Source organism: Zingiber officinale, chromosome 9A, assembly GCF_018446385.1.
Source record: "Zingiber officinale cultivar Zhangliang chromosome 9A, Zo_v1.1, whole genome shotgun sequence".
NCBI classification, from domain to species: Eukaryota; Viridiplantae; Streptophyta; class Magnoliopsida; order Zingiberales; family Zingiberaceae; genus Zingiber; species Zingiber officinale.
The window spans coordinates 64,696,954-64,721,533 of record NC_056002.1 but is presented as its reverse complement, the minus strand read 5'-3'; the positions used below and the strand labels follow the sequence as shown (position 1 = coordinate 64,721,533).

General features: G+C 40.5%; 1 protein-coding gene and 1 long non-coding RNA gene across 2 annotated transcripts; both read left to right on the top strand.

Annotated features, from left to right (window-relative positions):
- The first annotated feature begins 13,439 nt into the window (after positions 1-13,439).
- LOC122020423 lies at positions 13,440-14,524 on the top strand. The gene is made up of 4 exons (XR_006122224.1): positions 13,440-13,810; positions 13,914-14,005; positions 14,103-14,212; positions 14,459-14,524. It is a non-coding gene; the product is annotated as an uncharacterized LOC122020423 (long non-coding RNA).
- Positions 14,525-21,309: 6,785 nt separating this feature from the next.
- LOC122019240 (thaumatin-like protein 1b) lies at positions 21,310-22,144 on the top strand. Its single transcript, XM_042576726.1, has 2 exons — positions 21,310-21,367; positions 21,447-22,144. Exons 1-2 carry the CDS (start codon positions 21,310-21,312, stop codon positions 22,142-22,144), a joined length of 756 nt encoding a protein of 251 aa, XP_042432660.1.
- The last annotated feature ends 2,436 nt before the right edge of the window (positions 22,145-24,580 follow it).

Here is a 24,580-nt window from a genome sequence, read left to right as displayed (position 1 = left end):
CGAAAAGTCACATCAAGAAGACTAAAACATGAAATATAAGACTCGTAAACCGAGCTCTGATACTAATAAATTGGTGTCAGATAAATCTCGAAAAACCAGAACACATAGCAAGTATCGTATACCTGCTCTGATACCACTAAATTGTCACGCCCCGAGGAAGTCCCTGTTTGAAGAAATTTTGGCAGCACCTCCCTTGTACGGGTGACAATCTGAAACATTTCTACAGACACAGTATACATCAGCCACAGACGGCTGGAACATACACACAACCATGCAGTTTATATGCAGCATACTCGGCTGATATAATAAAAACACAACCACGTACTTATATGTAGATTTAACAGCCCACTCGGCTGAACCAAACCAAACACAGCAGAACACAACAGAAAACTAAATACAAACCAAAATACAAGACAGCTAGCCGACTAGGCTTACACAACCAACAAACAATACAAAATACCACGTAACAACAACAACACTCCAGAAACAAAACCAGAGCACAGAGTTAAATACACTGACACATAAATCAAATAAAACATAAAAGGAAACTGTAAGTCTTCTGATGTGATGTGGGGACCGGCAGACAGGATACTCCAAGTGACTTTATAACGACCTGGTACCTTAAAAAGATAGTGTCCATGGGAGTGAGTTCAACAACTCAGCAGATACCAGTTGACATTTATAGTAAGCTATAACAGGCAGTAATAACTATGGAGTATAGTCTCCTGGAAAAAAGCTGGAATGCACAATAGAAAAAGGGTTGAAGAGAACTGTACTCACCAGGGCCTACTATCAGAATAGTCAGGTCGTCAGACAGAGAGTATCATAAATCCTGTATGCATGTCAAACATATGCTTCCATCCAAATGCAACATATAAATGCAACAAACACAATCAGTATATGCATCAATGCATATGATGCCAATCACATGGTCACCCTTGACGCCAGTCAGCCATCTCACATACAATTGTGAGACCGAGTGGGTAAGGCTGTGACAACCGTGCACTCTGACGTCACTGCTCCTGATGAGTGACCGAGTGGACGGGATGCTGTCGGAGTACACCTACCCTCCTACCTCAAATCATAAATGGGGGAGTGCAATGCTCTCATCTCCCGGTGCACAATGACGGGGAGGGATCCCGGCGTGCTACCACGCTGCAGTACACTACCCATGAGCGTCCCAGCGGAGCACCACCGAGCAAACTGACGTGCTACCACGCTGCGTCACACTACCCATGAGCGGACCAACGGAGTACCGACAGTGATGAAACTGGCGATGTGCTCAATAATAATGGAGCAAACTATCACGCAGCATGCAATCATGCAAATGGTGCATGGCACTAAGCATGGCAATATCCTGAACCAATCCATATATATAAAAATGTGTACTCTAGTATCAATAAGTCAAATCAACAAATCTAGGGTATACAGATCCGCTATGGTATAAATAAAAACCTAGGTCCTAAACATCATAAGGTAGGGTATGTCACTATCTCTATGAACAAATATATAATCATGTGAGTACTAACATAAAATGCATAATAGGTGAGCTAACAAGCATATAACAGGTATCCGGTAGCGACATATCGAAACAAGGACAAACATAATTATTACTAAAGGCTATAACCTACTAAACATGACATTATCAAAGATAAGTCAAGGTACTCGCCTCCAATAGGAAGGTCCAATCCAGTCCAAATCCGACGTCGAGATGCTCGTCTCGTGTCAAAGTCCTGTGATACATGGTATCCCGATTTAGCTAATTACATATAAATAAATTAGCTAAATCAAATCCTCGAGAAGCTAACATAAATCCAGATCCAATTATAAACCCTAATTGGATCATCTAACTCCTAAATTGATTCTAATTAATCAAAAACCTAAATCCAATTACACATGAATCTAAAACATGATCAACCACATGTTCCATTCTAAATTCATAGACCACATCAATTACAAAATGTATTAAGATCCCTACACTTACCTCGATTCACAATCGAACAAGATGCTGGAACTAAGTGGCTGTTGCTATTGGAAGGGTTGCTGCCGAAACAAGAATACCCCACAGTACAGAACAGAACCTCTCTAACCGCACTGCCCTGATCAAGCGGCTGTCCACCAAATCAAATATCCCTAAAATAGCAACAATCCTAGATCAATCACAACAATCAAATTTAGTTAAGGTTTACCCTAATCAACCACTTCTTCTCTGGTGGTAACTCACTGCGGACGGCGGTGCTCGACTGGAGGCAACAACAATCCCCAATCAGAGAGGACCGTAGCAGATCAGATGACGATCGGACGAACCTGGGTGGCGCTGATCAGAAAGGGCAAACAATGCTCTGATCAGACCGGAGAAGAATAGGGCACTCAATGGCAAGGTCAAGTCCGGGTCAGATCCATGGTTGGGGAGGGGAAGAAGGCCACGCAACGCTGGCAGAAGGGCTCGCGGCTACTGGGATGACAGCGGTGGTGGCATCAGCTCTAAGGCATGACACTGGCGAGGAGAATCCCAGCGATCGTTGGCTGTTCAAGCAAGGAACAAGGCGATAGTCGGTGCTGCAGATCTAGGGCACGGTGGCTGTTTGCCAGGGCGTCAGCGCTAGGTCGGCGACGCCGGTTGTGGGCGACGAGAGGAAGGAGAAGAGGGGAAATAAAGAGATCGGTGAGAAGAAATAGGGAATGAGGAGAAGAAGAACCGGCTTCGACAGTTTGGGAAGAAGGAACCCGTCGGGTGCTTAGGGAAGAAGGCGCGGGGACGGCGTCGGGTAAGGGTCGGGAGCAAATGAAGGAAAAGGAGAAAATAAAATAAAATGAAAAAAATTCAACTTTTCCTCGTTTAAATGGGGTTGACTAAACAGGCTTTCCCGGGACCCCATTTTTATCCCCCTAAACTCGTCCATACGGTCTCTGAAAAATTCTAAAAAAATTTCTAAAAATTCTGAAAAATTCACTTATCATTATTCATCTTTTTCGGTATTTTACAGGATCTATCATGTATGTCATGCTATGTACTCGTCCTGATGTCTCATATGCTTTGAGCATGACGAGCAGATACTAGTCAGATCCAGGTGAAAGTCACTGGATAGCACTCAAGAATATTCTTAAGTACTTGAGAAGGACTAAAGAATATTTCTTGATATATGGAGGCGATGACAAGCTAGCTATAAAGGGTTACAGTGATGCTAGCTTCCAAACTGATCAGGATGATTATAGATCGTAGTCTGGGTTCGTGTTTTTCATAAATGGTGGTGCTGTGAGCTGGAAGAGTTCGAAACAGGACACAGTCGCTGATTCTACAATAGAGGCCGAGAATATTACTACATCAGAAGCAGCAAAGGAGGCAGTTTGGATCCGCAAGTTCATTACTGAGCTTAGGGTGGTTCCTAGCATAGCTGATCCCATAGAGCTCTATTGTGACAACAATGGAGCAATAGCATAGGCTAAGGAACCTCGCTCACACCAGCAGACCAAACACATACTACTGCGCTTCCATCTCATTCGAGAGATCATCGATAGAGGAGATGTGAAGATTTGCATAGTACCCATAGAGGCTAACATCGTAGATCCCTTGACCAAGGATTTGGCACAGAGAAAGCATGATGGTCATACTAGGTCATTGGGCCTTAGAGCATATACTGATTGGTACTAGTGCTAATGGGAGATTATTAGTAAGAGCCCTAAAGTCAATCATTTGATGATTGTTGTATGGACTCGTATCATATTCTTATGTATATATAAAGGCATTTGTTTATGGTTATTATACTTACTTGTATTGGTGCCAAATAACTAAGTATAATAGCGTCCTTGAGTAGAAGGTTCTTACCTATATCAATCGATTAGTTGAATCGATAGTGAGATGATATAGGGAACACTACTCTTAATCATTCCTAGTCAAGTATTAACATTCAAGGACAATGTTAATATGATGAGACTAGCATGTAGGTCAACTGATGACTTGATCTCACAAGTCATGGATATGGAGATATCAAGTTGACACATGGGTATACATTGGAGAATGTATACTGAATAACCCGCAATGAGAAAGTATCATGGATCGTTATATGAGTTTCATATACTTTCTCATGTGGCTACTAGTATGACTATTAGTCCTTGGACCTGAAGTCACCATGGTTCCCTACATAAGGAGTTACATACTTTGGCTTCGTCAAACATTACCCGTAACTGGGTGGACTATAAAGGTAATTACTGGGTATGTAACAAATTCTGCGGAGGGATGTGAGTGATGTAGATGGTATCTATCCCTCCTATATGATGGGAGTGGCATCATTATTCTTGATAGAGTGAGACCACTAAGTGCATGGCCATGCCCAAATGAGTCAATATGAGATGTTGAGCTCATTTGATTGAGTGAGTCTACTTGGGATTCAAGATTTAGATTGATTAGAGGATGACATGGTCTATGCCTCATATTGATCAATCTAGATGTCAAAGATAGAAGGACACTTGTCATATATTATGAAGGGTCACAACTAGTAGTCACAAGTGTTGGTGCGGGAAGCATCCGACGATCAAACCCGAGTTTTGATAATGGCAAAGGATTCAAAGTTAAGGGGTTTTGTGATCTGACAGCTTTGTTGAGTGTTTCAGGAAAGTCCTAACTGCGGTTAGGCAGGTGAAAACCCTAGGGGGTGGTAACCCTAGGTCCTAGGGGGTGGTAACCCTAGGTGGAGAAAAGTCCTAGCTGCGGTTAGGCAAAGGGAAAACCCTAGGGGGCGGTAACCCTAGGTCATAGGGGGTGGTAACCCTATGCGAAAAGTCTTGGCAGGTCGATGGCTTCAGGCAAAAGTCCTAGGGGGTGGTAACCCTAGGTGGAAAGTCCTGGTGTCGCGAACCAGGTGAAAGACTGGACTAGCCGGGAAGCGGATGTCCAGCAGAAAGTCCGGAAGCGTCGAGTGCTGAGCAAAAGTCCAGTCGATCTGGAGGATCGCACTGGCAACAGGTAAATCTCCTGAGTGGAGTAGGTGAGGACGTGTTCCCCGTAGAGGGAACAGTAGGCGTCGGGTCGACCTAGGGTTTCCGGGGGGAAACCTGAAGTCAGACCCGGACAGTTCGAATGCTGTCAAAACTTTCATTATTATCATTCATTATGTTTCTGTGCTAACTTTGTTTTGCAGGGTATGTGTTTGGGACTAACACATTTTGCAGGAACAAAGGAGCAAGTTACAACTCGGATGAACAGTGTCCGAGGCGCCTCCATGGAGCTTGGAGGCGCCTCGGGTGCGAACCAGGAAAAGCCAGCGCAGAAGGTTGGAGGCGCCTTGGGTCGAAGGTTGAAGGCGCCTTGGGTAGGCTGAAGGCGCCTTGAACTGGATGAAGTTCGACCAAGTCTGTGCTGATCTCCGCGGGTGACTCGGCCTGTTTAAGGCACCTTGAAGGGCTTCAAGGCGCCTTGAACACCCTTTATAAGGGGTCTCAAGAAGCAGCACCAGGATAACGAACTCCAAGCAATCCTTACGCTACAAGCTGCTCTAGAAACACCCAGAAGTGCTGTTACAAGTCCCCGACAACCCGAAGCTTCAGATTCTGCTACTTTATTGTTGTCGGTATAATTTGTTTTAGTTCTTTCAATTGTAATATCTTATTGTACATTTTACGAGCTTATAGTTGTTGCCCACGGAAAGCGATCAAGGATCGCGGGCCTTCGAGTAGGAGTCGCCTTAGGCTCCGAACGAAGTAAAACTTCTTGTGTCCCTCTGTGATTGCATTCATTATTTCCGCTGCGTATATTTACTTTGATAGTTCTTCGATTCCGATACGATCAAAATAGCCACGAGCGCTATTCACCCCCCTCTAGCGCGTCTCGATCCAACAACAAGTTGATGTTGGATCTCAACATTCTTGTAACTTGGGTAGTAATGATGTGTTGCTAGATATCGCTCATTACTTATGCTTCTAAATGGGTTTAGGAGCATTGCCAACGTTACAAGAACCTATAGGGTCACACACAAAGGGCAATTAGATGGAGATTAGGTTTATTTGATGAACCAAGAGTATTAGGTTCATGTGATGAACCAAATTGAATTAAGAGTAATCCAAAGTAAACTAATTGAGTTGAACTCAATTTGGTTCATGTGTTAAATGAGTGTAATTTGGACTTAGACTCATTGAGCCAATTTAATTCAATGAATAGAGATTCATTAAATTAAAATTGACTTGAACCAATGGTTGGATTTGATCAACCATGGGAGAGAAGTGGTCAAGTTTGACTTGACTTGAGAGGAAGATGAAAGGTCAAGTTTGACTTGACCATTGCCATCTCATTTGTGAGTTGGAATTGAGTGGGCTAATTATGATGTGCCACATCATCAAGGCTAGCACATGTGTGTGCGACCGCATGAGGGAGATCAAGAGTTGTGACTCTTGATATCCCATGGAGGTTTAAAAGCCTTCTTGAAGTGGCCGACCACTTTAACTCAAGGGTGAGTTTCATTTTGGTTTTGTAACCTCCTTCTTCTTCCTCCTCTCATCTTCTTCTCCCTCTCCTCCACCTTGGCCGAACCTTCAAAGGTGCTAGCACACCTTTTGTTTAGTTTTTCTCCACCTAATCGTTCGTGTGGATACATATAGAGGAGTGTCCACTTGAACACTCTCGAGATTCGGCAAACTTGGACGAGCAGGATAAGCGAAAGGCTTCGCATCGAGGGTAATCTCTCTACCATGTAGATCTAGAGTAGATCTAGGTTTAGAAACTCGTACACATAAAGTTTTTGAAATTATTTTCTTCGCACGGATCCGGTGGCATGGGATTTCGAGGTTTCCGCAACGCAAAAAGCGGTTTTTATGGCTCGAAAATCCCAACACGTATCATCTCCGGGATCAGGCAGTCACATGGTGGGATATGTAGAAGATGATCTTTGAGGAGCAGCGCATCACGTGGTCGATGTTTCGAGATGCTTTTGAGCGATAGTATTTTCCAGCTACATTCTGTCTAGCTCGACGTCAAGAATTCCTGAATCTCAAATAGGGCGACCGATCAGTGATGGAGTACAACGCTGAATTTTGTAGACTAGCTGAATTTTGCCCACACTTAGTGGCATAGGATTATGATTGTATGCAGCAGTTTACACAGGGTCTTACAGGATACATCTGGATCTGGATGTCAGGATTTCCAAGCAGTTCCTATCGGGAGGTTTTGGATCGTGCACTGTTTATCGAGATGACGCAGCAACAGGTGGCTCTAGAGAAGGATAATGAAAAACAGTTGTCTCAGAAGAGAGGAAATAGGAGCCAGGGTTCTCGGGCTCCTTCCAGGAGATCTTCTCGGCCTCAGAAGTTGGGGAAAACATCAAATGGAGGTTCTCATCCCCCTTATCATGACCGGAAGGACTTTGGTGGAACCATGTGTTTTCAGTGTGGTTCCAAGAGTCACACCAGGGACAACTGTCCGCTGGATCATTCTCTATGTTTCTACTGTAAACTCCCAGGGCATGAGAGTTGGAATTGTACTTTGAAAGCACAGTTGGAGGCTCCTAAAGTTACATCTCAGGGGGAACAACCATCACAGTCATGACCACAGAGAAGATCTCAGAAGACTCAGAGTGCCCCTCGTTAGCAGCGACCGCCGCCTTCTCATGGGCAGATATATCATATTCAGGGTCAGGAATCAGCGACTACACAGTATTCTGTCGTAGTGTCTTCTCATCAGGCCTTTCCAGTACAGCAGGATTCTCATCCACCTCAGCTTTATCGGCATATCAACAGTAGCCTCAGTCTCAGTACCAGCAGCCGGTTCCAGCACCTCTGATTCCAGCACAGACCATCCCAGGCATGCCACAGCCGAGCTCAGAGGTGGATCGCGTTTATGCTGTCACATGGGAGGAGGCACAACGGGCTGAAGGATCAGTTTTTAGAGGTACTATTTCAGTTTATGCATTTACTACAGATCTATTGATAGATACTGGTAGTTCTCATTCATTCATATCTCGGGTGTTCTTGGGTAAAATCGGGAGGCTGCCTAGTCGTCGGACTCATGGATTGACAGTATCTCTACCATCTGGCGAGGTACTTATATTAGTCTGGAAGTCAAAGGATGTCATTTAGACTTCAATGGCCAGACTCTTATGGTGGATCTATAGGTATTAGAAATGGTGGAATTTGATATTATATTTGGCATGGATTGGTTGGCCATAAACCATGCCACAGTCGACTACGGAGCTAGAGTTGTCACATTCCGACCTCCTGGTCTACCATCATGTGTATTCGTTGGAACCGGGAGTGATGGGATATCAGTCATATCAGCCATGCAAGCAAGGAAATTATTGTCACAGGGTTGTCAGGGATATTTACTGTCCATGGTTAAAGTAGGTTCAGATGCATTACCATGGCTCTCGGACATTTCTATTGTTCGAGAATTTCTAGATGTGTTCCCTGACATGTTAGTTAGAGCTCTAGAGCCAATCATTTGATGATTGTATGGACTCATTGTATCATATTCTTGTATATTAATAAAGGCATTTGTTTGGTTATTATACTTATTTGTATTAGTGCTAAATAGACTAAGTATAATAGCGTCCTTGAGTAGAAGGTTCATACCTATATCAATCGATTAGTTGAATCGATAGTAAGATGATATAGGGAACACTACTCTAAATCATTCCTAGTCATGTATTAACATTCAGGGACAATGTTAATGCAATAAGACTAGCATGTAGGTCAGCTCGATGACTTGATCTCACAAGTCATGGATTTAGAGATATCAAGCTGACACATGGGTATACATTGGAGAATGTATACTGAATGACCCGCCATGAGAAAGTATCATGGATCGTTATATGAGTGTCATATACTTTCTCATGTGGCTATTAGTATGACTATTAGTCCTTAGACCTGAAGTCACCATGGATCCCTACATAAGGAGTTATGTACTTTGGTTTCGTCAAACGTCACCCGTAACTGGGTGGACTATAAAGGCGATTACTGGGTATATAACGAATTATGTAGAGGGATGTGTGATGTAGATGGGATCTATCCCTCCCATATGACGGGAGCGACATCGGTATTCTTGATAGAGTGAGACCACTAAGTGCATGGCTATGCCCAAATGAGTCAACATTAGATGTTGAGCTCATTTGATCGAGTGAGTCTACTTGGAGTTCAAGATTTAGATTGATTAGAGGATGACACGGTCTATGCCTCATATTGATCAATCTAGATGTCTAGGATAGAATGACACTTGTCATATATTGTGAGGAGTCACAATTAGTAGTCACAAGGTGATGTCGGATCTCGACATTCTTATAACTTGGGTAGTAATGATGTGTTGCTAGATACCGCTCATTACTTATGCTCCTAAATGGGTTTAGGGCATTGCCAACGTTACAAGAACCTATAGGGTCACACACTTAGGACAATTAGATGGAGATTAGGTTCATATGATGAACCAAGAGGATTAGATTCATTTGATGAATCAAATTGGATTAAGAGTAATCCTAATTGGGCTAACTTGAGTTCGACTCAAGTTGATTCATGTGTTCAATGAGTCTAATTTAGATTTTGACTCATTGAATCAATTTAATTAAATGAATTAGATTCATTATATTAAGTTGGCTTGAATCAAATGGTTAGATTAGATCAACCATGGAAGAGATTGGGTCAAGTTTGACTTGACTTAAGAAGGAAGACCAAAGGTTAATTTTGACTTGACCTTTTGTCATCTCATTGGTGAGTTGGCATTAGGTGGACCAATGGTGATGTTCCACATCATCATGGTGTGCCACCTCATGGGAGTTACTAGTGAGTGCCACCTCATGGAGGTTACATTCTCTCTTTGATGACAACTTAATGCATTAATGAGGGAGTTACAATAGAGGTGGCCGACCACTTTTGATTGAATGAGAAATTCAATTTGCTCATTCAAGTGATTACTCCTTCTTCTTCCTCAAGCTCTCCCTCTCCCTCTCCTCCTTGCTTGGCCCAATCTTACTAAGGTGCTAGCACACCTTTGTGTAAGGTTTTCTCCACCTACGTGTCCGTGTGGATACTTCTAGAGGACCGACGCTTGACGGTCTTGAGATCCGGCAACTCCTTGGACGAGCGGGAACGCGAAAGGGCGCGCAATAAGGGTAAAGCTCTCAACACATAGATCTAGGAGTAGATCTAAAGTTTTTGAAACTCGTATTTGTATTTCGTTCGGTTTTCCTTGCACGGATCTACGGCTTTGGGTGATTCGGGGTTTTCGTGACGCGAAAAGCTGTTTTCGCGGCCCGAAGAACCCAACATGACGAACTCCCCGGGTTGCCTCCTAAAAGGAAAGTCGAGTTTACGATTGAGATGGTTCCGGGAACTGCACCGGTATCCAAAACCCCCTATCGCATGGCACCAAAAGAGTTAGAGAAGCTGAAGGTTCAGTTGTAGGAGCTGTTGGACAAAGGATTCATCCGTCCCAGTGTTTCTCCATGGGGAGCCCCAATACTCTTCGTTAAGAAGAAGGATGGATCACTGAAATTATGTATTGATTATCGGCAGCTGAATGTGATGACTATTAAGAACAAATACCCATTACCACGTATAGAGGATTTATTTGATCAGCTGAAGGATACCTGTGTATATTCTAAGATTGATTTGTGCTCAGGTTATCATCAGCTCAGGGTTAAAGATGCAGATATTCTGAAGACAACATTTCGCACTCATTATGGGCACTATGAGTTCTTGGTAATGCCATTTGGGCATACCAATACTCCAACCATGTTCATATCTGATGAACAGAGTGTTCCTTGAGTATCTAGATCAGTTCTTCATCGTGTTCATTGATGATATTCTAATATATTTCTGATCTGAGGAGGAACACATGCAACATCTTCACATAGTTTTGGAGACGCTACGGTGAGAACATCTCTATGCGAAGTTTAGCAAGTGCGCATTATGGTTACCTTCGGTGGATTTTCTTGGACACATTGTTTCCAGCAGAGGTATATAAGTCGATCCGCAGAAGATTGAGGCCATCACTAGCTAGGAACAACCGAGGACAGTACAGGAGATACGTAGCTTCTTGGGATTAGCTGGGTATTATTGGAGGTTTGTCGAAGGTTTTTCCAGTATAGCCTTGCCTTTGACATGATTAACCCGAAAGGGAGAGAAGTTTAGCTCGGCAGAATCTTGTGAACAGAGCTTCCAGGAGCTCAAACGGAGGCTCAGTACAGCACCAGTGTTAGTACTTCCCTCTGGCATGGATGGATTTGTACTTTTCACCAATGTGTCATACCAGGGATTAGGTGTTGTACTTATGTAGCATGATTGGGTGGTGTCGTATGCCTCATGTCAGTTGAAAGATCATGAGAGGAACTATCCAGTCCATGATTTGGAGTTGGCAGCTATCATTTTTGTATTGAAAATTTGGCGACATCATTTATATGGGATCACTTTACACAGATCATAAGAGCCTCAAGTATTTGTTTACCCAGAAGGAACTAAACCTGCGACAGAGAAGATGGATGAAATTCTTGAAAGATTATGATTGCATAATTAATTATCACCCTGGAAAAGCCAACGTAGTGGTTGATGCCTTGAGCAAGAAATCCCGAGGAGTTTTGGTTTGCCACCGTGTGATGGTTACGGAATTGATAGAGAGCTTCTCTGAGTTGGGGTTGATGGAGCAAGCACAAACAGAGCGAGGCCTGCTAGTCACCATGGTTGCCCAGTCACCTATAGTTGAGTGTATCAAAGGCTCAGGCTACAGATCAACATCTACAGTTTTTACGGAGTAGAGTTATCTCAGGGCAGCAAACAGAGTTTACCTGTGATGATAGTAGAATTCTATATTTTCGTGGAAGATTATTTGTTCCTAAGTCGCACCCTGTTCTGGAGGATTTGTTATAGGAAGCACATCGATCTAGATTTGTGATTCATCCAAGAGGTACTCGTATGTACAGGGATCTGAAACGATCCTACTCGTGGAATGGCATGAAGAAGGACATTTGTGGCGCAATGTTTGGTTTGTCAGTAGATAAAGGCGGAGCATCAGAGACCAACTGGTTTACTGCAGAAAATAGAGATACCAGAATGGAAATGGGAGCATATAACGATGGACTTTGTGGTAGGGCTACCCTGGACCCGGAAGGGACATGATGCGATTTGGGTAATCATTGATCGGTTAACCAAATTCGCACATTTTTTATCAATCTGTAGGACGGATTCGTTGGATCGATTGGCAGAGTTATACTGCAGAGAGATCATCAGATTGCATGGTATACCTCTGAGTATTATATCAGATAGAGATCCATGATTTACCTCTAGATTTTGGCGGAGTCTTCAGCAGACCATGGGTACGAAACTCCATTTTAGTATAGCATTTCACCCTCAGACCGATGGGCAGTCGGAGTGTACTAACTAGACATTGGAGGATTTATTGAGATCTTATGTTATGGACTTCGGCGGTAGCTGGGAGAATCATTAGCACTTGGTGGAGTTTGCATATAATAACAGTTATCATTCAGTGACTCAGATGGCACCATTTGAGGCATTGTATAACAGAGCATGTAGATCACCTACTTTATGGGACGAAGTCGGAGAATCGTCAGTCTTGGGCCTGCAGCATATTCAGCGAGATGCAGAGTTGGTTGGCACCATTAGACACAGAATGTCAGAAGCCTAGGACCGACAGAAAAGTTATGCAAATCGGAGACAGAGACCTTTAGAGTTTTCTATGGACGATCATGTGTTCCTGCGAGTGTCTTCTACCAAGGGGGTTAGGAGGTTTGGGTTGAAAGGGAAGTAAGCTCCTCGTTACATCGGCCCCTTTCAGATACTTGAGAGGATTGGTGAGGTAACATATCGTTTGGCACTGCCACCATCACTTGCCGGAGTGCATAATGTATTTCATGTATCTATGTTGAGGAAGTACGTGCCACACCCTACGTATATTTTGACAGATGTATCGATCACCCTTCAGCCAGATGTGACATATGAGGAGGTTCCAGTGTGGATATTGGATCGCAAGGAACGCCGGCTACGAAATAAGACAATCTGACTTGTTAAGGTTGGATGGGAGCATCATTCAAATGACGAAGCAACATGGGAGCTGGAGGATAAAATCTGAGAGCAGTACCCACATTTATTTAATGAAGGTACATAAAGTTATTTAATTAGTGATGTTTATTACACGTGTTGTTGGTTGTTTAATGCGCATATGTCATAAATCTGGGGACCAAATTTTTGTTAGAGGGAGAGAATGTGAGATACGGCAAAATAAATAATTAAGGGTTATAGGAGAATAACCTACCATAATTTATGGGAATTTTTAGATATTTTTCTGGATTTATTTGGAGATCGTATCATAGAGTTTGAGGGGATAAATTGGGAAGCATAAGATGGTAATGGAAATAACCCTTAGAGGAGGTTTAATTAAGGGGTAATAAGAATTTAACCTAACCTAACCACTATACGAAGCTACAGTGCCAAGCCCTAAAAGCTGCCCCAATACCCCCATCGCATCCACTTCGTCGAAATCGTCGTTTCCTCTCGAGCTCACCCTATCCGCTAACGGCCTCAGCTCCGACGCATGCATGCGCTCGACCGCCGGTGCTTGGTCACCGATCGAGTCGTCGTTGTCCCCTACCCCTTAACGGAGGTCGCGACGGTGGAGGTCTTCGAAGTGTAGCTTCGCGCAGGGGATCCTCGACCGGGAGAGGGGAAATCGGACTCCGGTGATGCGGGAGTCGAATAGCTTGTGCCAGAGCTCATCGTGGTCGAGGACTTGCGCTCCCAACGGTGGTTTCATCTACCCAAGCCCTAAAGCTTGGGTTCTCCGTCGGGTTTTCCTTCGCCGACGGTGAGGGTTTCCGCCCTTGAGGTAAGTGGAGTCATGGATTGTCTCAATTAGGGTTCTGGTACTCTAGATATGTGATTTGAGGCCAGGATGCAGGTTTGTATTGATTAAGGTATTGTTCTGGCAGTGACTCACGGTAGCAGTCACGATTGCAAATTCCAGCAGCAGGTATCACCAGTGGGGGGATCTCAGTAGCTGTTTACAACTGTGAATCGCTAGGTGAGCTATCTTTAGCCTCGGATATAGATCTGTAGTACATGGTGTTGAATTCCAGTGGTAATCATGTGTTGATTTGGGGTGCTTGCGATGTTTGTAGTCCTGTATAAGCTCGGTGGAGTGAACTACAGCAGCAGACTTCACCAGCAAGTAGTTTGCCGACAACTTCACTTTCTGGCGGAGGGCTAACAGAAACGATTGTGTTCTAAGGTAAGATCTTGGAATTTAGATACCTGGTGTAGCTTATATTGTATTTGTTCATTAGTAATTAAGGGATAAATCCTGATTGGTAACCCTAATTGGGATGGTTTAAATTAGGGTTTTGGATTAGTTCGAGTAGATCAGAAAAGGGAGATTTGTAGAGGGTCAACGAGGCCGGATTAACTACCTGTCTTGTGTATTGGCTTAGTTATTCAATATCATACATATGTGGTTCAAATTGATACATTGACGCAGGACTTTGATCGAGGTGGGTGTTGAGACGAGGCGGACATCGGATTCTGACTACACTTAGAGGCGAGTACTTCTTGACTTGTTTCTTTGGCTACCGACTTTATTACATGGGTTATTTATGGATTTGAGTAAGCACTTATCTTGACTCCACTCGTATTACTTCTTGTGCTTGATACTTTGTTCACTCAATCTTTGAGACGCTCAAATTCGTATCTATACAGTCTCTTGTTGTTATCCTTGATAATTAGCAGATACTAGACACCATGTTACCTGTTGGACTACTGTTTATTTATACTTCGTATTGAGCATGTGACTTCATGTAGCATACCTGATTTCTGTTATATATATATATATATATATATATATATATGATGACTGTTGCATTGTTCACATCATGTCACTGCATGCATTGCCGATGACCTTGGCTCCCTTGTGGTTGAGACGGTCGTTGGCCTGGGTCGCACGCTCGACCACTCATGCGTAGTGGTAGCTGGAGCATGCCGCATATCCTATCATGCCTCCCACTCGCGCACTCATGGGTAGTGACAGCTGGAGTCGCGAGCAGCAGGGACCCCCGTCGCAGACGTAGTTATTCAACTACTATACAACTGTCCCCTCGGCCACTCAAGAGTAGTGGTAGTTGGAGTGGTGTACAGTCTGTCCTCTCGACCATACTGGGGTCATGGTACTAGAGGGGTGGGCGGGAGTGACCATCCGAGCATACGCTATTTTTTGTTGTTCTTGATTATGCTATTATATGCTTACTTATTCAATTCTGTTATCTCATACCTGTTATATATGCATGGACACTGATTACTGTGACAGTATACTTTACCTGTGATCTTGGTAGTTATGAGCAGTATTGTAGCAGTTTATGTTACCTCAGACCTTATACTACTAACTTAGGATATGGTAGGTATCAGGTATGGATATATACTTTGTTTACACAGTACTATCTACTATTTATCTTCCCGAAACTGTATCTTGTTGTATTCTTGGCTCTTTATATTACTCATGCACTATCTATTTTTTACTCGCTGAGTTTTTGTACTCACCACTCTGTAAACTGGTTATTTCGCCAGGTAGCCGATAGTGATGCCAGTATACTTAGAGGAGGATCCTGACTGCCTGTCCCACGTCACTTCCGAGGACGGATTTCTGGGTTTATTTATCGTTTTTAGATTTGAGTTGAACTCGTGAACTTGGCATTGTAATAATTATTGTGGACTTGATGTTATTTTGTTGTTGGTTTTGCTTTGTCGAGGAGTCAAGCCGGGTCGCCCCGCAATGAGTAGTTTTACTATTTTGTTCTTGTTATTTTGTTTTCCGTTGTGTTTAATTTACCAGACAAGTGGGTTTCTTATTATCTGCGTGGATGTGTTTAGTTCTAGCAAAGTTGGTTGTATTTTGCATGTGTATATCTGTTAGATATGTATACTGGTTCATTTGTCACCGCTACAAGGGAGGTGATGTCCGATTTTCGTCGGACAACCTTACTCTCGGGGCGTGACAGTTATCTCCCCCTATGGTTTTCCATAACCTAGGGTTACCACCCTCTAGGATTTTCCACCTGTCTAACCGCAGCTGGGACTTTCCATCACCTAGGGTTACCACCCCCTAGGATCTAGGGTTACCACCCCCTTGGGTTTTCCACCTGCCTAACTGCAGCTAGGACTTTTGCTTAAGACAACTTAGGACTTTCCTGCAAGCTCAATCAACCTTGTTAGATTATAAGATAACTTAACTTTGAACCCTTTGCTATTATCAAAACCCAAGTTCAATCATTGGATGCTTCCTGCATCAACAACACAAGCCCTAGCTGCTATGCTACAAGTTTTTTGCATATATAATTTGCAGGTAACTTGATAAACATCATTTCCATCTACATTTCATAACCAATGGTAAATCATTTCATTGTAAGTTGTAATTCCTGACTATGATTCTAAAGGAATATTAGAATTAAGGAAGGATTTATGTCATAACGTGCAAGGTTAACGCCTGCTACAAACGCCTGCAACCACTTGGATAGTTAGCTACAACAAGTTGTAGCAGCTACTTCGACAAGTAACTTCTACACTTTGTAGTAGCTAATTGTCCATGTTGCTGCTACAACGTGTAGCAGCCAGTTGGTAAGTTGTTTTTATAGCAGCTATATTTTCTAGCAGATATTACCCCTAAAAATATTTTTATATATATATCAACTTGGTAAAAAATCATTTAAATTATTTTTACTACTGCAGCGCCTTTGCTTTGTTGCTACACATTGTAGCAGCTACTTTGACAATTAACTGCTATTGTAGTAGCTAACTTGGAATGTTAGCTACTATAACGTTGTAGCAGCTACTTCCACAGTGATAGCTGCTTAAACTTTGTAGCAATTACATTCCTGAGTGGAAGTAGCTAAAGCAACGGTTAGCTGCTACAACATTGTAGCAGCTTCTTAAAATGATAGCTGCTACAACGTTGTAGTAGTTATCACTGTGGAAGTAACTGCTACACCTTGTAGCAGCTAACTTGGAATGTTAGCTGCTACAACATTAAAGCAACTATCACTATGGAAGTAGCTGCTACACCATGTATCAGCTACAACATAAAGTAGCTATAACGTTGTAGTAGCTACTTTCACAGTGATAGTTGCAATACCAGCATAGCAATTAACTTCGAATACTAACTGCTACAACGTTGTAGTAGATGTTTCTTTGTTTACGCTCAATAAGATGTGACTCTGTATTTTTCAAGTAATAATAGATCATATCGATCTCAGTTTTTTATTTAGATCAATATAATGAGCTTCTACACGTTTTGTTAGTTAATGTATAAATAGTTAGATACTGCTACACATTATAGCAGCTATTGCACGTTGTAGTAGCTAGTTGTAAGAAGTTGCTACAACATGTAGTTACTTCTCAAGAGTAGCTGCTACACTGTGTAGCAGTTACTATAGATTAGCATGCTATACATTATAGCAGCTACTTCAGAATAGCTGCTACAACGTGTAGTAGCTACTGCTGATCTCCAAACAACCATTTCTGACCTATTTCTTAAGATGGATACTAAGTAAATCCATCTTATTATCATTACAGGAGCTTGTTTCAAGTTTTCCACTATACATCATTATTGACGAAGTGAACAACTAAGCAAGATGAGCTATTCACCCATGCTAGTTCCAAAGTGACCCAACAGATCGGGCCTAAGGCACCTCGACTTAAAATACCGACCAAAACTCTCATAACACAACTTCATTTCTATAGGTGGCCCATTATACGCCCGACCAGATAAAATACCAATCGAACCTCTAGTACTTGGTTTTATATTGCTTCTCAGATGGATTTCCAGTACACTAGAGGCATCATATTATTTTCTGAATGGATTTATAACAATATTCAACACATAATCGAACATTTTAAAGTGAGAACAGACGTGAAGATGGACGACCTTACATACCGAGCGGGATATATTTAGCTGACAACATGAGCAGAGAATCCTAATAACCTGTCAGTATAACATGTCACATGTTAGGGAATATTCTTATGGAACCTTCTTTGATGATTATTGTATCTCTCATCAGCAAACCACTTATAACAACATATTCCTCTGATAACCTCAGTAATGAAAGATTTCTCAGACAATTATTGCATATTACCTAGGTTATACATTTTCCTTTACTTAACAACCTCTAACACACTTTGCCACCTCATGATTGCGGAGGTCATGTGAGGTGGTATATAAAGGGGGGTCCCTCTATTGGGAAGGTATATTCTCTGAACATCTGAAGCTTACTCTCGTGTGCACATTCTCTACTGTTCTTTATTCACTCATCCGGACTTGTACTGACTTGAACATCGGAGGGTCTTCGCTAAGGACTCCCCCTAGTCTCTAGGCATTGACGTTTTGTTAGCTCATCTCCATGTGTACAGGATCGAAGGAGAACATCTCCCTTGAGTAAGAGAACCCAATCAACAATTAAGTTACCGTTCCCAGCGTATCATCTCTACATTTTTCAAACAAGATCTCTAGACAATATGGAATACTAGGAGTTCACTAGAGTAGTAAACTCTAGATTATAAAAATTACACTAATGAGACTAGGTAAAGAGAAATCCTAGCAGATTGAGGCCAATGGAGTCTAGCTGGGGAGAAGTCACGATTCCATTATCAAATATTAGTCATCAATGACTTACCTAGAGTTTTGCTAACTAGCATTCAATTATCATCCAAAAAACTAAGACTTTCCATGGCTTATTAGACATATGATTCTCTCTAATCTATCTCTGGACTTCCATTGCCAACACCTATTGAACTTCTCTAGTCCCAAGTGTGTGGTCTACCTACACTCTTCTACTTTCCATCAACTAAATATTAGCTCACACTTAAATCACTTAGACTTCTCATTTACCAACTCTCTTATTGGACTTTTTCAATTTCAAAGTATTTGATTGATCTTGACCCACTTATTCTTCTTTCATAGTTAAATATCTAGTCAACCTCAATGTACATGACATTTTCAACAAACATATTACTCAAATATTAAAAAATACTCTTGGGTAATCACCAAACCAATAAGTGTTTCTCATCTTGCGGTCTCTCAAATATGCTATATCATCCTTCTTTGATCGCTTTACAAAATTCATGAGTAAAAAACTCTATATAGAGCAATGTTTAATTTAAATCCTCTATCCAAAGATCAAAATTCATGATCCCGTCCCCACGGGGTACCCAATCGGCTATAAAGGATGATATATTTGTTACAATGAGTTATGAATCAATGTATGATGGGTGTATACTTTCGGAAAAAACTTCTCTCACCCCCTATCCACTTAACGATCGATTATAAGTGAGTCTCTTAATTTACCTTTCTTCACATAACTTGAGGATAAACTGTAAGAGGTGTCTAAGAAGAATATAGTCACATTTTATTATAAAATTCACGGTCCCCCTTAGTCACTAGGGGCACGATTGTATCAATATGATGAAATATATTATTTAAATATCAAAATATAATTTATACTTTAATTAACCTAAGTCAATTGCACAAACTGAAATATATATATATATATATATATATATATATATATATATATATATATATATATATAGCATATGCCATCATGATAGCATATGTCATCGGGGTGTCATGCCATCTGTCTAAAATAGACAGTAATCAATTTATTCACATCCAAAAGAACAATTTACATGTATAGTTATAATCTCGCTTGGATGCCGTATGATATATTTTAATAGAGACAAGGTAGGCAAGTGATAAATGCTATATTTTAACATTCTTTGTCATACATTAAATGACAATGAACATTTTTTAATTTTTTTTAAATAAAATATCCTCTAGAATAAGATAAATCAATATATTGACCTGAAAAAGGATACGTGATATATAATAAATATTATGTTATAGCAAAACTTTATTAAGTTACTAAACTTTAGTTTATTTAAAATAAAATTGATATATCAAACTTATAAAAAAAATTAAGATTTTCCTGAATAATAAAATGATGAAATCTAATATAATAATAATTATTATTATATTCCAAATATATAATCCAAACTAACTATATATTCTAGTTTTGGGTTTATGGTTAATAATCATGAGTTTCTTGTAGAGCATAAATATTTGGGTTTATGGTTAATACTCAAGAGTTTCTTGTAGAGCATAAATATCATGGCAACTTACACTTACACCTTGTCTCCCCAATCTTTGGTCCTTAAAATATAAACTAATAATAATAATAATAATCGGCCTACTTTGTTTATAATTTACTAATGTGATCATGCACAGCGTTGCATGTGTAATATAATAATATATAAATTATTTGAATCTTTGAAAATCTAAATTGTTTAAATTTTCTAGTATCACCCTTATAAACCAAGAATTAATTATTTGGGTGCACACGCGTTGCGTGTGTAATATAATAATATATAAATTATTTGGATCTTTGAAAATCCGCGTTGCGTGTGTAATATAATAGTATATAAATTATTTGGATCTTTGAAAATCTGAATTGTTTGAATTTTCTAGTGTCACTCTTATAAACCAAGAATTAATTATTTGGGTAAGATTGACGCTAGAGAATCCCAGCAACAAACTAATATAACGGGGTTCCCTATGTAAAAAATTATTTTAATTTAATATTATACTTGTCTTAGTAAAAAAACTAAGAAAAATATATTTTTTATATTGTCGGCCTAAAATATTTATAGAAGCTTTTTTGATCATAGTGTTGTCAATTTTAAGATATGGGACTAAAGAGAACAATATTTTTTTATATAAAATAATCAGAGAAAATTAATAATGAAAAAAATTCATAATAATACGCTGTAGCTGAGTCTCGAACTGTAGATCACTGATTGTTTCGCTTGTGGAATTACTGATAAACCTTGGAATTATTTTTAGTGTAAATAGAAAAAATGACATTAACGTAAATGCATTTTAGGGTTCACCAAAGTTAGTTAGTAAAGGGGGAGATTTTTAATAAATAGTAAGATAATATTCATATTTACATAAACAAAAAAAAAAAAGTGGAACCGCCACATCAGCGGCCCCCTAGATCCGGTCCCACGGATATGGAGGAAGGTAAATACAGGTACACAGCTGAAAGTGCATAGCCGGGACGCTAACCCCAGGCAATGACACCTCGAGGATCGAACCCTGGACCTTTCAGCTACAAAACCATGCACTCCCAGCTGTACTACGCCCTGGGGACTTTACATAAACAACTTGTGCTTAGAAGGTATATATTAAATAGTAGATTAAATATTGGACTAGAGGGGTCGGATCTCTATAAGTACAAGCACTACCCTATTCCAAACTATTCTGATAGTTTCTTGTTGAGCGTAAATATCATGGCCAACTTACATCTTTTCTCCGTCGTCTTCTTCGTCATCTTCCTCCTTGTCTTAGGTTAATTATATATATTTATATATATGATTTAATAATAGTTAATTATATTCTAATTGTGTTGGTTAATTATGTTAATTAGGAGCGGATTCTACCACGTTCAACTTCGTGAACAATTGCTTGTACACGGTATGGCCGGCGACACTCTCCAACGGCGGCATCGCACCCCTTCCGCAGACAGGATTCGAACTCACCAGCGGCGCCAGCGCCTCGGTGGAGGCGCCGGCCGGATGGGGAGGCCGCATGTGGGCGCGCACCCGGTGCTCCAATGACGCCGCCACCGGCAAGTTTTCCTGCCTCTCCGGGGACTGCGGAAGCGGACAGGTGGCCTGCCTGGGGGCCGGCGGCGCTCCGCCGACCACGCTGATGGAGTTCACTTTGAATGGCGCAGACGGGAACGACTTCTACGACGTGAGCAACGTGGACGGGTTCAACGTGCCGGTGTCGGTGGTGGCAACAGGCGGCACGAGCGGGTGCAACTCTGCGGCGTGCCCCGTCGACATCAATGCGGTGTGCCCGGCGGAGCTGATAGTGGCGGCGCCGGACGGGGGCGTGGTGGGGTGCAAGAGTGCCTGCTTGGCGTTCAACACGGACGAGTACTGTTGCCGAGGGGCGTTTGGGGGCCCGGACACATGTAAGCCCAGCAACTACTCAATGATCTTCAAGAATGCGTGTCCGCAGGCGTATAGCTATGCGTACGACGACAGGACCAGCACGTTTACGTGCGCCGGGGCGACAGCATACACCCTCACTTTCTGCCCTACGGCAAGTGCTCTCTAAATTATAAATCGTATTGTTTTCTTTTCCTTTTTAATAAAAATTAAAAGGAAGAAGCCGGTCTAGAAGCCACCTTCTTTGAAGAGGCAATAAAATTTATTATTTTCAAGTATCCTAATAATCAAGTTGTCTCAATGCTTGTTAGGCCGATAAAAAAAATAATTTAGGCCTTAATTTTTTTTAAAAAAAAATAAATAATAAATTTTTAAAATAGTTTTATATAAAATATTATTAAAGATATTTAATTTTATTAGTCAAATTAAAAGGATAATACAACGGAAAAGGTTATTTGTAAATACTAGTCACAAAAGTCACAAAGCTGCAACTTCAATTATTGGGCTAAGTTTCACTTCTTTCTTAGTGAATTAAAAAAATTCACATCAATTTTCAAATATAATTTGTTTAAAAAAATAATATATTTGTCGAATAAATATTTGTATTCAACTAAACAAAGTTAAATTTGGTGAATATAATATTAAAAATACTAGTTAAATTTGTTAATAAATGATAAATTATTATAATACTAGTTAATAAACATTTTAATTTTAAATTTTTATTGATTCTTTTTAACTTCAATATATTATCAATCAAATTTATCTAGCAAAAAAATATTTAGTTGGTAATCTTTTCTCGACATTAACGATGAATTATAAAACAAAATAAGGTGTGATGTGGTGAATAAAAGTGAGGCCTAGGAGGTCAATGGACCAGTATAAGTGTCGGTCAAAGGTCAAAAAAGCCAAACATTTGGTTTAACTCTCCGTTCTCTCTCAATCGGCTTCTGTTGTCAGACAGGATCTTCCAATCGAACAAACTCACTACGAACCCTACTCTCGGCTCTGCCGAACTCACACGGGGCTCTGCTCCCCATTCTCTCCCTACCAAATACGTTCGTCGAACATGCTCTCTATAAGCTCCACTCCCAGTTTTGTCAGACCCGCACGGGGCTTTGCTACCCATTCTCTTCCAATCGACTTTCACCGATCAGACAAGCTCTCTATGGCGCCACACTCCCGGCTCTGCCAAACCTGCACAGGGCTCTGCGCCCCATTCTCTCCCGATATGCTTGTGTTGATCAAACAAGATCTTTATGGGTCCCACTCCTAGTTTTGCTAGACTCGCACGAGGTTCTGCTCCCCATTCTCTCTCGATCAACTTCCGCTAATCAAACAGACTCTCTACGAGCTCCAGTCTCGGCTCTTTCAAACTTGCACGGGGCTCTATTCACTGTTCTCTCCCTATTGCTGCCTCCTATCACATTGATTATAAGAGAACCAACACTGATTTGTTAGATCGCTCGTAGAGCTCTACTCCCTCTTGGGATATTGTCACAGTTCATTTATGCCTCATAAGAAAATGGACTCTCTACATGGGACCCATCTTCTAATGGGCCTCCCTGCCCAAGAGCCCATCTCACCATTAATACATCACGTGGGCTTGTTAGAAAATCAGAAGATTGTATTTGTGTACCGATATACAATACATCCTTCTCATATTAGAGATATTTGATTTTAATTACAAATCTTTTCTTATTAAATGATACATATTTGTTAATATTTTATTTATGCAAAATATTTTGTCTTAATAAAGAGATCATATATTGTAAGATTTAAATGTGCATAATTAATTGAAATCTTACCTTAATATGTTTATCATATCTTTTAATATGGTATAATTATTCAACGCGATTTAACGCAATATTAAGGATTGACTCAAGGATGATAATGAGTCCCTATAAATATGACCTTTAGGGTCTCTAAACATACATACCTTTAAAAATAACAACATAATCTATAGAAAAGGTTTGGAGTATTTAGAAAGACTCTAAAGCATTAAACAACAAAAGAGATGCCAAGCGTTAAGCATGATATTAATTTTAATAGTTGGTATCAAAGCAACTTTTGCTTTAGTCTTTATATAATTATCAATCAAGTAATTTTTTTAATATAATTTTTTAATTTCTATTTTTTTTTAAAAAAAATCAGAATTTAGAATTTGAAAAAATTTATTGTACGAATTCAAATTTTAAAAAAATCATAATTTAGAATTATGAAAAATTTGCATGCATGAAATTTAGATTAAAAAATATATATATCCTTCCAAAATTATGAATATTGATTTCCTTGAAATAAATTTACATGTAATATATCAATAATTGTGAATGATTTACATGTATGAAATTTAGAATTTGAAAAAAATGATCCTTCCAAAATTATGAATATTGATTTTCTTAGAATAAATTTACATGTGATATATTTTCTTATTATATATATGATTTAATGTTACATTTGAAAATTTTACATGTAAATTAAGTAGAAAATTTTGGCTAATAAAGATTCATTATTTGAATAATGGAGTTTAAATAGAAATTATAAGGGGGTATCAGAAGACATGATTCAAGAGAGTTATTCATTGACGCTCGTGCCACTAATCTGCTTG

Excerpts from the sequence above, each read along its gene's own strand:
- LOC122019240 (XM_042576726.1), top strand. The coding sequence starts at position 21,310 with ATGGCCAACTTACATCTTTTCTCCGTCGTCTTCTTCGTCATCTTCCTC. Across the intron at positions 21,368-21,446 it reads CATCTTCCTCCTTGTCTTAG|GAGCGGATTCTACCACGTTC; the intron begins GTTAATTATATA and ends TATGTTAATTAG.